At 47.2% G+C, this 14,081-nt stretch overlaps 2 protein-coding genes across 5 annotated transcripts in view; one reads left to right on the top strand and one right to left on the bottom strand.

Annotated features, from left to right (window-relative positions):
* SERPINA10 (serpin family A member 10) lies at positions 1-11,728 on the top strand. 2 transcript variants are annotated; one of them, XM_046647658.1, is made up of 5 exons: positions 1-220; positions 2,413-3,219; positions 4,469-4,742; positions 7,438-7,588; positions 9,302-11,728. In XM_046647658.1, exons 2-5 carry the CDS (start codon positions 2,460-2,462, stop codon positions 9,491-9,493), a joined length of 1,377 nt encoding a protein of 458 aa, XP_046503614.1. In that variant the 5' UTR covers positions 1-220; positions 2,413-2,459; the 3' UTR covers positions 9,494-11,728. The 2 variants fall into 2 exon arrangements, with proteins under 2 accessions (XP_046503614.1, XP_046503615.1); XM_046647659.1 differs by having other exon boundaries at positions 2,409-3,219.
* A 465-nt stretch (positions 11,729-12,193) lies between these two features.
* Positions 12,194-14,081, bottom strand: part of PPP4R4 (protein phosphatase 4 regulatory subunit 4) — a 101,603-nt gene continuing 99,715 nt past the window's right edge. For all 3 annotated transcript variants that reach the window (XM_046647654.1, XM_046647656.1, XM_046647655.1), the window contains one exon: positions 12,194-13,285. In XM_046647654.1, the coding sequence (XP_046503610.1) occupies positions 13,261-13,285 (25 nt within the window). In that variant the 3' untranslated portion in view covers positions 12,194-13,260. The remainder of the gene's footprint in view (positions 13,286-14,081) is intronic.

The raw sequence follows: 14,081 nt of genomic DNA, 5'->3' as shown, positions 1-14,081 counted from the left end.
AGAGTTGGAGGAGCAGCTGGGAAATGTTGGAAGCCTCTCTCTCTGTCTGCTTTTCCAGAAATGCCACCATCTCCAAGCAGGATGTTAATCAGTAACAGCCCCACCGGGGAGCATACTTTGGAACAGCAAATATTTACTGCAGGCTTTCGGCTGCAAACCCCAACCTTCTGTCTTTGCTCTGAATGAAGGAACTTCCCAGGCACCAGGGGGCCACTCACTGGTAAGAAGCAGCGGATTAAAGGGAGACCTTCGTAGAAGCCAGCGAGGGATGGGGAGAGAGGTTCTCCTCGTCTGGAGTGGGTTCCAAGGGGAGAGGGTGGGTGTCTGGGCAGCGCCGTGCCCTCACTCCCCATCTGGATAGGGCAGGGTGGGGTGAAAGGCGGGTGATAGACACAGGGGCTTCCTCTGCAGGGAGAGGCTCCTACGGCTTGAGATTTCATGCCCAGCACACTCACTGTGCAAGCCATACTCAAGTCCCTGGCTTTCTTCCCGGGGACCCTCCTGCCAGGTGGGCCAGCCGTCCCTCCCAGGGCCAGGGTGGGGGTGCTGCTCCGGGTACCTTCAGGCGGGAGAAGTGGCAGGTGAGCACTTGACTTCTTACCACTCAGGCTCCCTTTAGGATGACATATCATTGATGGCACCTAGTGCCCGAGGGGGTGCCCCCCTGTGTATAATCTGTTCCATCAGTAGATGAACAGAGACCTTCGGGGATACACAGGGCTGCCCAGTAAGCAGCGTGCGGGGGCACCCGTGTATTCCTGGGCTGCACGCCATGCTGGAGGAAGAGCTGCAAGGTGACACTCAGCCATCAGAAGGGGTGACATTTTTGGTGTGCTGGGATCATTTCCTGATGACCGTCACAGAGAGAAGTGACTCTGAATTCGGGAGTATCCTGCCGTGGGATTAATTTTTTAACTTACAAAGTAGCGCTAAATACTGTACTATAATGAAGGCATGAAGTTGGGGTACGTTTGGTCCACTGCAGGACGTACTCACCCAGCATTTACAACCCTGAGTGGCCTGCTGAACGCAGGCTTGTCTTCAGAATTGGACAGGATGCCCGAAACACTGACACTTAGGAAACACAGCAGAGGTATTTCACTAAGTAAGATAGTGATGCGGGACAAGTGAGGCCCTGAATTCTAAGGTGCCACTTAGCATAAGCAAGGAGCAGTGTACTGAGTCCCAGGACAGGGTACATTTTGTACCAGGCGTGGATGAGGACACAGCCCCCTGCACCAGGTAGAAGAGGCCTGGAACTTGACCCTGTCACATCTTGCTCCAGGGGGCCCGGTTCAGAATGAGGGTCTCTTTTGATGGGAACTGCGTCTGCTCTGCTCCCCACTGTCCTATAAGAGGGTGAGGGTGCATTTCAGTGACCTGCCCAGCCAGCTTCTGGGATGCAGGTCAGGTGCCATCAGCTGAACCTCAGGAACTGACTGTGAGGCCAGGCGGCACAGCCCAGCCCGTGTTCATTCGGACGGAAAACGTGCAGCTGCTCAGGAGCCAGGGTCTGTGCCCTGGATGCGAGGGAGCCCCGGGAGGTGGTAGGGGCGGGGGCAGCTAGTGGGGAGGAGCCTGGAGTTGGAGACCCACTCTGGGGCTGGAAGGCTGGCTCCACTAGGATAGGTAACCGGGGGATGGTGAGAAGTGGGACACACTTCACAGGTCGCTGTGAGGATCAGATGAGATTGTCCAGGTGGAGCTGAGCCCAGGCCACGGGCGGGATGAACTGGCTGGTCATCTGCTTCTATCTCGAGAACTCCAGGTGTACTGAAGGCAGGACGCCTGGAAGGAGCAACTGGGCCCAGGGCTGGGTGGGGAGCTGCACGAGAGGGGCCGCAGGGGAATTCTAGCACCATGTCAGGCCATCTGGGTACTGGCCCTTTTCCTTGCTCTGATTGCCACCTAGACCCCCTAAATGCCCAGCCAAACACATCCCCAGACCCAGGTCCCCCCAGCCCAGCATGCATGGGCTGCTGTACGGCCCAAGGATCAAGGGCAATGAATGAAGCAGATCAATACAAGGTCTGTGAAGTCTCCCGACTCCGGCCCCGCTCTGACCCACACCCGGTCAGGGCCGGCGCCCAGACCATGCCCTCTTTAATGTCCACTCCTTCTGGGAGGAAGTGGAAGAAGTTTGGGGGGACCAGGAGCTGCCCGAGGGCCTGGCAGGCGATGGGAACCAGAGGTTTGGCTCCATGAATGAATCCCACTCTTCCTTGGGTGAACAAATGGTGCCCCTTCTTGCTCCAGGTCTCCCTGAGGCAGCGCCCAGCTGCATGAGCCCAGAGATAAGACCCCAACTCCCACGGAAGGAAGGGGGGTTGCTGGTGGAATTGCACCACGACACAGGGAGGAGATGTTGTCCTAGGCATTAACGACAACCTCTGCCCTTTTCTCCCGAGGAAGTCTTGCTGCTGAACGGACGCGCCCCTGTGGCCTCCACGGCTGACCAAATGAAGCTGGCACTGAGCCTCCTGCTCCCCTGCCTCCTGGCCGAGGCGTGGCTGGTGCTCAGTTCAGCCCCTGGACGCCAGTCGCCAGAGGCCCAGGCAGGGCTGGAGACTCTGCAGACCCCCACTGCCCAGAACCACACCAGAGAGGGAGTGCGGGCTTCAGAGGAGGAGGAGGTGGTGGAGGCGGAAGTGGTGGAGGTGGAGGAGGAGAGGGTGCAAGAGGAGGAGGAGGGGGAGCCCCTGCTGAGGGCCAGCGGGCAGAAGCTCTCCGAGGAGATCTCCAACCTCGGGTTCAGCCTGCTGCGCAAGATCTCCATGAGGCACGACGGCAACGTGGTCTTCTCCCCGCTTGGCCTGTCCTCGGCCATGGCAGCCTTGATGCTGGGGCCCAAGGGGCAGACCAAGGCCCAGCTGGAGAGTGCGCTCCACCTGCGGGCGCTGAACCAGACCAGGCCCCCGCACCTGCCTGACCTGTTTAAGCAGCTCAGAGCGAGCCTCTCCCGCAACCCCGAGCTTGGCCTCGCCCAGGGGAGCTTTGCTTTCATCCACAAGGATTTTGAAGTCAAAGAGACCTTCCTCAATTTTTCCAGGCGGTATTTCAACATAGAGTGTGTGACTCTGAATTTTCGCAACGTCTCACAGGCCAGGGGGCTCATGAATCATTACATTAACAAAGAGACTTGGGGGAAAATCCCCCAACTCTTTGTTGAGATCAATCCTGACACCAAATTAATTCTTGTGGATTACGTCTCGCTCAAAGGTACCATGATGACATTCTGCTCTCGCAAAGCCACGGGTGCTGCATCTGTCTCCTCCTTTCCTCTGACCAGTGTACGGTGATTGCTGAGTGATTTTCTATGAGTGTGTTTTCGGGTTTCACAAACAGGTTGAAACACGCACTGAACACGTAGGACGTTCTTTAGGCATGGTGCTAGATGACATTTCATTTGATGCCCCTGCCCTGGTGACCCCACATGCTTGGTAGTCATTACAGTTTTCCAAGCACCCCCACACAGCTCCCCTCTGACATTCTGACACCATGACTTTTCTGGGTCATTTTAAAAAAAGGCACATTTTTTGAGAGATTTAGGGTTACATATTTGCTCCTTCATCTACTTTTGTGACCTGGGGCAAGTGACAAAGTGTCTTGTCCTCAGATTCTTAATAAGAAAATGGGGACACTCCCACCTACTCCACAGACCAGAGTGAGGCTTAGAGAGGTTAGCTTGATCAAGGTCACGTGACAAAGGGCAGAGGCCAAACTCAAATGAGGGGCTCCTGACACCCTCATCCCAGGCTCTCTCCATCTGCCTCACTGGACTTGCGTGGCCACCGTTGTACTAGACAGGTGACACTAGAGGACTTGCAAAGTCCAGGAGGAGGACATGCTTCCAGTCAGCCAGGCCATGCACCCAGGACAGAGGTCTGTGTGGAGTTCTGCCCCTGCATGCTGGTGGCCTCCTCTGGATCCTGTGGCTATTTGCCAGCAAGGGGCCCTGTCCCTCTGAACCACCCTAAGCAGTGGATGGGCAGGACCATCCTCACTTCTGCCGCAGTGGACTGTTTGCACGTGATGTGCCCTAGACAGAGTGGCTGTCAGACAGTGAAGGGAGAGGCCCAAGGTCTTCTCTCAGCTGGAGCCGACACGGGGAGGGAGTGCAGAAGGAAGTGGGTCGCTAGAGCACCGAATGGAATCAGTGCATTTGTTTGGGTCCAGAATGATGGAGGAGCCAGGGATCCTAAGGCAACACCTCCTTGCTTTTGTGCATGATTCCAATAGGGCCTGCAGGCAGATCCGAGTTTACAGCTGGGAAAGAGGCCTGGGAAAGGCTGATCTTTGGGCGATTCATTTTGCCTGCCTGCGCTGTGGTCAGAACAAACCCGACAGGGGAATGCCTTTCCGAGTTGGGCAGGAAGGGGGACGGAGCCCTGGCGCTCTACTACTTTAGCAAGAATGATGCCTTCGAGAAGGGTGGCTTCCACAATGTGTTCTCTTCTCGCCCGTTTAGGGAAGTGGCTGGCCCCCTTTGACCCTGTCCTCACGGAGACAGACACTTTCCACCTGGACAAGTACAAGGCGGTTAAGGTGCCCATGATGTACAAGGTGGGCATGTTTGCCTCCACCTTTGACAGGAATTTCCGCTGCCATGTCCTCAAACTGCCCTACCGAGGAAACGCCTCCATGCTGGTGGTCCTCACGGAGAAAATAGGTGACCACCTCGCCCTGGAAGACTACCTGAGCACAGACCTGGTGGACACGTGGCTCAGAAACATGAAAACCAGGTACGGCTCTTCCCCTCGCCCTACCCGAGCTCAGCCTTCTCATCCTTAGGAACACTCACCACAATTTTGTGGTTCTAATGCCTGTCTCCCACATGAGAGGGCCAGGGCTGCATCCGCCCTGTTTTCCACTCTCTCCTGGCATCGATCACAGCGCCTGGCTCGTTCTTTCACTCAGCCAGCATTCAGTTACGTTCCCCCACGTGCCAGGCTGTGATAATGCACGATGCTTACATCGTGTAGGCTTCCATCATGGAGCTTACATCCTCGGGAGGGAGACAAACAAGTCTTAGTGCAGGGAAAGGACAGGAGCGCCAGCAGGATGCGGGTAGGTGCCAGGGAAGCCTTCGCTAGGAAGGGAGCGGTAAGCAAACATGGGAAGGAGGAGGGTGCCTGTGTGGCCATCTTGGGGGAGAGGAGAGTTACAGGCAGAAGTGTGGAAGTTCGGAATAGGTGTGCTTGCTGGGCTGGAGGAACAGCAAGGTGGCCAGTGAGGCTGCAGAGGGTGGAGATGAAGTCACAGAGGAACCAGCAGCCCGGTCATCCAGGACCGTGTGTTACAGACCCCGGGAAACACTTGGGCTTTTCCTGAGGGACGATGGGAAGGCACTGAAGACAAGCAGAGGACTAACATTGTCTGACCTGTGCTCTACAGGGCTACACAAGCCCCTGTGCTTGGAAAAGACACCAAGCGGACGAGAGGGGAAGAGAGACCAGTCAGGCGGTCACTGATGCAGATCAGGATGCTGGGCTCTGTGGTGGCAGTGAGCTGATGAGAAGCAGCTGGATCCTGGACCTACTAGGAAGCTAGAGGTGGCAGGCTTTGCTAGTGAACTGGACATGGGTGAGACAGAGAAAGAGGGGAGTCAAAGATGATTGCAAAATTTTGGGCCTTAGCAACCGAAAGATGGACTTGTCATTTACTGAAATGGGGAGACTATGGGAGGGACAGGTCTGTGGCTAAGTGAAAAAGTTCAGTCTGAAACATTTGGATCAGAAATACCTATTTATACATCCAGGTGGAGATGTCAGGAAGGCAGTGGGATCTGGAGGTGAGGTCCAGGCTGTAGATACAAATTTAGGAGAGTCATCAGCATAGAGATAGGCAGCCTCAGTGGTCTTGTGGTTAAGATCCGGCGCTGCCATGGCCACAGCCTGGGTTCGTTTCCCAGTCAGGAACCACACCACTCGTCTGTCAGCCGTCACACTGTGGTGGCTGCATGTTGCTGTGATGCTGAAAGCCGTGCACTGGGACTTCAAATACCAGCAGGATCACCCATGGTGGACAGGTTTCAGTGGAGCCTCCAGATAGACTAGGAAGAAGGACCTGGCCACCCACTTTCAAAAATATTGGCCATGAAAAGCCTGTGAATAGCAGTGGAGAGCTGCCTGATATAGCGCTGGAAGGTGAGAGGACGGCACCAAAAGAGAGGCAAGACTCCACTCTGCTATACACTGGGTCGCTAGGAGTCAGAACCCACTTGACAGCACTAACAACAACATATAAAGGGAACTGAGAACCATGAGACTGGATGAGATGACCCGGGGCGGGGGGCGGGGGGAGCTGTGCGTAGAGAGGAGTCGGAAGCACAGAGCAGGCCCTCAAATGTTTGTTGACTAAATTAATCCACCTCCTGGGGTACAAGGAAGTCAGCAGCAATAAGAGTCCCAGGGCTCTGCCTTCTGGATCCTGTCACCCCAGAAGGTGGCGCAGATACAGTCCAGCTAAGAGTCCCAATGTTAGCTTTATCTTCATTACTCTTAGGGCCTAGAAAAAGGACCTCAAACATAATAAGCCCTCAAGAAATGTCTGACTGGATCAATACACTTATAAATCAATCTTCAAGACATGTCATATGCTCAGTTATATTCCAGTCTGACAGCCTGGCCCAACTCCGTGCAAGAGAGAGAATGAAGGGGGATAATAACGTCCCCAAAAGGAAATTAATATGCATGAAGCCCCTACTGTACACCAGACATTGTTCTGGATATTTATGTATTATTTCATTTAATCCTCTGAACAACCCTGTGAAATTGGTATTGATTGGCATTTTTGGGTATACTTCACCAATTAAGAAATTAGGATGTCTTTAAGACTAATTTAGTATCAATTAGTACTTTTCATCCTTTTTGTGTTTGAACCACAGAATTCATCTTTCCAAACGAAGTATTTTCATAGAACTCCAATACATATAAAATTGATAATATCAGAGTTTCTCAGGCTAAAGATAGGTAGGGGTTGGAAATTTCCTTCACTCCCCTCCCCCTGTCCATCCCCAGACTCCTAAGCTTCTTCTGGAACCTGGGGGTCTGCAGAATGCAGGGACTGAAAAAAGCCACCATCCAGGAGTCTGCAGCATCGCTGGACACAGCTATTTGGCTGGTTTGGGTTGTTTTTAAAACATAGGGAAATGGATGCAAAGTATGGCATTCTTTGCTCAAGAGAATGGGAGTCATTGGCCAGGAAACTAAACTGGTTAAGTGAGGCTGAAGTGAGACACATTTCATAAGCCAGAACTCTTTTCTCCGAGCTGGACCATTACAGAAGAAGGGAACGAGCCACACACACCGTCACCTAGGGAGACGCGTTAATGGAAGTAATCTTGGAGGAAGGAAAAAAAAGAAACTGTGATCTTTTTAGTGTTCAGAATCTATGGCTTTTATCTACATTTCACCATTATATGTACTTGTACCACAGAAAAACGGAAGTTTTCTTTCCAAAGTTCAAGTTAGATCAGAAATACGAGATGCACGAGCTGCTTAAGCAGATGGGGATCAGAAGGGTCTTCTCACCCGGGGCTGACCTGAGCGAGCTCTCGGCGGTTGCAAGCACTCTCCAAGTGTCCAAGGTGAGCCAAGGTCTTCCACGCGGGCCCAAACCCTAAGGATGAAACGTGACCCAACCAACACATAGTTTTGCAAACCATTCAACGTTGATAAAATAATAAGTTGCAGTAGAAAATTAGGTTTAAAATCCAAAAGACTTGCAATAGCACCCAACTTGCATGTTTTAAGAATTCTGAGCCACTTTATTAAAACATTTGTTCAACTAATTTAATTTCTCTTATGTAGAGCTTTCCCTTTTCTTTCCCAAGGCTCTCCCGAAATGGAATTGGTTCACAAAGTCATTTAAAATTCATGAAATTACATGACTTTCCAAATGAAAGGAACCCCGAGGTCATCTGGCCCAACTTCCCACCCCTCGTGGAAATCTCCTCTATAACATCCCTACAAAACAGCTCTCTAGTCTTTTGTTTTCAAGTGACAGGGAACTCACCACTTCTTTGAAAAGCAACCCAATCCACAAATGGCTAAAACTGTTTTTGTTTTATACAAACACACACACATACACACACCCCTGTAACTCCTCCCTCCCTCACTCATAACTCTCTGGTCCTAGTTCTGCCTCTAAAGCTAGTGAGAGCGAAGTTAGTCCCCTTCCATACGGAACGCCTTTGGCTAACCCATTTCTCAGTGGAAGTGCTGCTGGTTTGGGGAGAAGCAATCATCTGTTGTCACAGCTGTCCTGTGCTGCAGGGAACTGGTTAGCATTCCCACCTGTGTTCACTAACGCCAGCAGCCAACCCCCAGTCATATTACAACCAAGAAAACACTCCAACATTTCCACTACATTCCCTACATCTCACTACATCCTTTCTTAGCTGTGGAGTTTGGTTATTATTTTCCCAAACAATTGTATTTTCCAATTCCAAGAGAGATTAAAGATGGCCTCCACTGAGGTGGGACTGGGTAGGGTAACCCTGGCCCACAACCAGGCCTCAGCATCTCAGGGAAGGGAAGACAGATAAACTCGAGAACGCCGCAGACCAGCACCTGAAAAGCTCTCTGCTGTGCACACATTAAAAAATGCTGCTGTTTTACAGTTTAAATCGTGAACCATGAAATACATTCTCCCTCTGTTTACCACGGGCAGTAAATTTTCACCCCAGGAAATTAGAGAATTTCCAGGGGTTATAACACTGATGCTTTCATTTTCTCCTCTTATAATATTTATATAGTTACATCACTCACACCACATGGGGTTCCTGGACAGAAGGGCCTCCCAAACATGACAAGCGACCTGAGTACAGGCAACCAGAGTTCAGGGACCCCGGCTTGCCCTGGGGACTGCCTCAGAGCAGTGACAGGTGCCAGGAAGCTGGTACAGAAGACTAACCATGCCCCTGCCCCCACCTTGCCTGCTAGAAGGAAGGTAAAAGGATCCAGGGGTTCTAGGCAGCTTGAAAATCTTCTGGGAGGAGCACCAGCTCAGCACAGGAATCAGGAGCACAAAGTACCTGCTCAATAAGTATTTGCTGATTTGATGCACCTGTGCATAAATTGGCCAGCCAGAGTCCCTGGGTCCACGCCCAGAATGCATTGCACATCTGGGTGCCTGGGGTCTCCTGGTATTGTTTTGGACTTCTGGGCAGTCCCTATCAGCACAGATGAGCCCTGGACCGCCAAACCCCAGGATCAGACAAAAAAATGTCAAGGGGCCCAAATAATTCCCTCCTCTCCACCGCCACACCAATGGTCTCCCACGTTGTTTCCTTTTCTAGGTTTTACAAAGAGCAATAATTGAGGTTGATGAAAAAGGCACTGAGGCTGCGGCAGGAACCCTGACAGAAATCACTGCTTATTCCATGCCTCCCATCATCAAAGTGGACCGGCCATTTCATTTCATCATCTATGAAGAAACCTCTGGAACGCTTTTATTTCTGGGAAGGGTGGTGAACCCAACTCTCCTATGATTTATGGCACGTGTTAAATACTTTGTGCGATAGCAGATGAAGAGTCTGAGGCATTTGAACCCACACAGGATACTGGCACTGGGTGGCAGAAGAAGAGAGTGTCCCCTTGTCCTCTGCCAGTTTGAGTCTTTCTTAGATACATCTGAGTATTCAAACTTATTTTAGGGAGATGTTTATACACTCTGACTGGTATATTAAGCCTGTTTCTAAGAGTCTTTCTTACTGACTCAAGACCAGCTTGGTAGAGTATCTTTATCTTTCTCTGTTACTCACGTTTCTGGACTTAAAAACACATTAGGTCAGAAGACTATTTGAAGATGAAGCCTTTGGGAGGAAGATATGTATACATTCTCCACGAGCCATGTGCTTCACTCTCTTTACTTCCCTCTGCTGCAAAATAAGTGTTTTATTTTAATCTATTAGAGAATCATTTCTTGCTGGCTAAAATTAGAAGAAAAGAGCTACAGTCAGTCCTGATCACAGCAGCTGCCTCCACCCAGCCCCGTCTACTCCATGGTGCGTCAGATCATTTGGCAGAGGCGTTAGTGAGCCACAGATCATCTACTTCAACACCCTCATTTTACAAAGGGAAGAAATGGGGAACCAGAGACAGGGCCACATTATGATTTTCATGGGTCCTAGGCACTTTTTCCTTAGTAGGCTCCTGCCTCCTTTAAAAAATATATATATGTATGTTAAGAATTATATTTTATGACTGCAGTGGTTTAATGATGAATATATTCCAGATTATATTTTCCTTTAGACCAATGCAGTCAAAGTATATAACTTGCTCATTGCAAGAAGTAAAACATCTTAATGGGCCCCTAACAGTATTGTGGACCTTAAGCGCTGTGCCTACTGCACTAACGGATGACTCATACAGTACGTCTCAGGGAAGGAAAACACTCGCCCAAGGTACCCAGGGTGACGCGGGCGGCGTCAGAGACCCGGTCTCCTGACTCCAGTGCCCCAGCCCCTTTCACTCTTCCTTCTTCCTATCTGAGAGTGACTTGTTAGTGTTCAACTAGTCAGGTTTGTTTGTGGAAAAATAGTAGAAAGGAAAATAAAAGAGGGTTCAAATTACTCACTTTTAAGAAATGAAATCTAGAAAAGAAAGTCTAAGAGAATAAATACCTTCTGGAATAAATATGGGCCCACCCAGGTTGGGTTCATTATTACTGAAGGATTCGTATAACATGCAGATCAAACCTCCCCTCCTCTCTCCACATGCACTGCCAAACAGTAACAGCAGAGTAACTGTATCTAACACATTACTCTTTAAGGCAGAAAATGGCCCTATTCTCTACTCAAAAATTTTTTTTAACATTCCCCCACATATGCTTAAAGAAGCTCCTAAGACACTAGGCTTCAGATTTTCCAACTTATACATGCCTGATGAAAAAATGCAGACCAATGAAAAACGTAACCAATCTTATAAAAAAAGTTCAAGGTTTCAAGAGAGGGGTAAAAATCCGCATAGCGTAACAAGGCTTCATGATACTTAAGGTTTAGAAACTTCCACACACACACACGTGCGTGTGCACGCGCTATCTGTAAAATCCTTTTTTTAGCCTTATCTCCATTTCTGCCAGTAAAACTGAGTTCTACAAGGAGTCAGTTTTTTTGCTCGTTATGCTTACTACTGAAATTCTAGAACCTATCCTTAAAAATCAAGTTCCCATAATTAATAAAAAGATGAAGGAGATGTCTCAATTTCGCTGCAGCTACCGACAGACACAGGTCTGGCTGTCATACAACTGGTTTAAAGGGTCTATCTGATAAGTTGTTAAGCTGAGAACTTTTACAAGAATATCAATCTTGTTTATGGTGTAAATCAACATATGTACGGCTATTCATAACTGTCACCAATTTGTTTTTTACTCTGTTTTTATATATATGTCCTTGGAAGTATAATTTTAACAAATCATATCAACTTTAGAAATTATCATGTTCTGTGGAAAAAAAAGAAAACTTGCAAAAGTAATTTTAACTGTTTTAATTGATAATTCAGTGAGTAGGAATAAGACTACAGCTGATTTCTGTATATTCCTGAACTTTATAAGTAGTAGCGACTTCTCTCTGTCAATCGCTTTGCTGTTCTCCTGCACGCATGATGAAAAACAGAAGTTCCTAACTCCGCTAAATTTATTATTAAACAAATAAACTGAAATTCTCCATTTTGTTTAAAGCAACAGAGTCATTGCTGACTATGAATAAAAGTGTTGGGGAAACTGATGCCATTTGATGTCCCATTAAGCACCACAGACACCCTCCTACATCATCATGTGTTCACATCCACGCTAGTGATGTTCGTGGGTGACGTCACTAAAATAGTTAAATGAAATCCACAAAGAATGGACTAAATTCATTTAGCCAGTATTGCCAAGTTTCTCATACCTGCCCAATTTTTAACTACTGACAAATTGAGTAGTGGAACAATTCCATTTGTCCTTAATTTGTCTGATTGTCCTTAAATGAAAGATATTAAGAATCACTAAAAATAGCCAAAAAGAGGCCATCAGAAGGAAAAGGGGAAACCAATGGCATGGAAAAGTCTCCTGCTGAGTGCTCTCCCCTGGGTAATACACACTGACATCAGTGTGCTTCTTACTCATTACTTAAAAATGAAGCGCCTCACTCTTTAATTACAGAATAAAAACTGCAGGAAGGTATTTAAAGCTTTTTTCACAAACACAGGTATCTCATTAACCTATGTTTTATTTTGAGTAAATTCACTATTCATTATTTCACATTATAAAAAGTAACCACACACTCATATGCATTCACAAATTAGATCATCTTTATCATACATCAATATATTTTTAAAAAACAAGTGTTTTTCTAATATCAATATAGTTATATGCTGATTGCATTGTGAAATACAGAAGCTGACAATAGCTTCATACAGTATATCTCAAGAACTGACATTTTAAAATTAAGAACTGTATATTCCACAGGCAAATTTTGATGGAAATATTAGCATTAGTACAAATAAATGCTGTTGACATAGCTTAAGCATGATAGCTTGGAATAACAGCTGATTCTAACTAGATTCATCATTTTAAATTAAGTGAGGACAGGTACAATCTAAAATGTAAACAAAGTATTTATAAAATAAATTCTTCTAGGAAATAAAGGAAATCATCAATCTATTATTTTGAAGGTAGTTGTAGCTAAAAGTTATCAGACATCTTTGTAGAATTCTCGCTGACAGATTTAAATTTCGGGATGTCCCTGTACAACACGTGCTCGCCACAATCACAGGACTGATAAAATGGCGGGCGGCCATTGGTACCCTTCTCCGTGTGACTCCAGTTGGTTGGAAATTCGTGAGAAAACGCAGTTTGTCTGAGGCCCCAGACCCCCTCCAAGTGATTATCTAGCTAAAGCAATTTCAGTTTATTTGGACTTTCATATAATTTTTAAATGCTAAAACTCTAGAACAATTAAATAGATGGTTTCCTGCACAAATAAATGCTGACTTGCCTCTTTTGCAGCAGTAGTTAAAAGCACATACCTAAAGTTGTTTTTCGCTACACTTCACTATAATGCTGGAATTCTGTTACCACATTATTCTTCAAGAAATATATACCATACCTCCTAGGGAAGCTAATTTCAAACACGGTAACTGTAACATCAGCTGCCATCAGGTCTCTCTTTTCCATTCCTTTAAAAAAAAAAAAAGCCCCGCCATCACTTCAGCCTCTGTCCATCCATCACATTATCTCCAGTTGTCTTCGTTTTGCCTCCTTCATCAAGCAGACGATTTAAGGATTAGATTTTCTAGATTTTCTTTGTCAAGCAAGAAGGAGGGAAGGGAGGGCCCAGGTGAGGAGAGAAAAAGAAAGAAAAAGAGAAAAAAAAGAAAACAAAACATGAAAAACTTTATCCACATAACGCCTTCAAAGTAAAGAAATAAACAGAATCTACTCTGAATAAACCTACTATATGGGAATTCTGATTAAGTCAAAAAATGAATTACGCATTAAAGATTACTTGGAATTACCTTTATTACCAAATCCTATGTGCATCTAACAGAGCATTAAATTCAATTTATACATCTTTTCCTAAATTTTTTTGTAAAACCATAACGGAAATTAATACAGGCTTACATATATCAATTGTTTGGCCTTAAAAGACATAAAATATGATGCATTCCTGTACTTCCTAAATACCAGATGTGTCATCTCTATGACACGGAAAAGTTGGAGAATGTATTGCATAGAATTTTTTCAGAAACAAAAACTGAGATAATTAATACTTCCTGAAATCACTTCAAATAACAGAGAACAGAGGCAGAACAGGGTAGTGGTCTATGGAGAGTGTGGAGCTGTGCCTTCGGCCCTGATTCCAGCAGCAGCTAAGTAGCCGTGTACAGTGCGGTTCAGCACCCTGGGCCTCATTGTGCCCATCTGTAAATTGACAGGGTTGATGCCTGGTTCATCCTCTAAGGTGCCTTCCACTTCTGGCATCCTGAGATCCTTCCTCTCTGTCCCCCTAGAGCCTCTTCCTGTCAAAATATTGCCCTGGGATTCTTGTATTGAAGAACATATTTAATAACATCAGAATGTAATTCATTCTCTTCTCA

The sequence above is a fragment of the Equus quagga genome, chromosome 20 (genome assembly GCF_021613505.1).
Source record: "Equus quagga isolate Etosha38 chromosome 20, UCLA_HA_Equagga_1.0, whole genome shotgun sequence".
NCBI lineage: Eukaryota > Metazoa > Chordata > Mammalia > Perissodactyla > Equidae > Equus > Equus quagga.
This window is presented reverse-complemented; position numbering and strand designations above follow the sequence as displayed.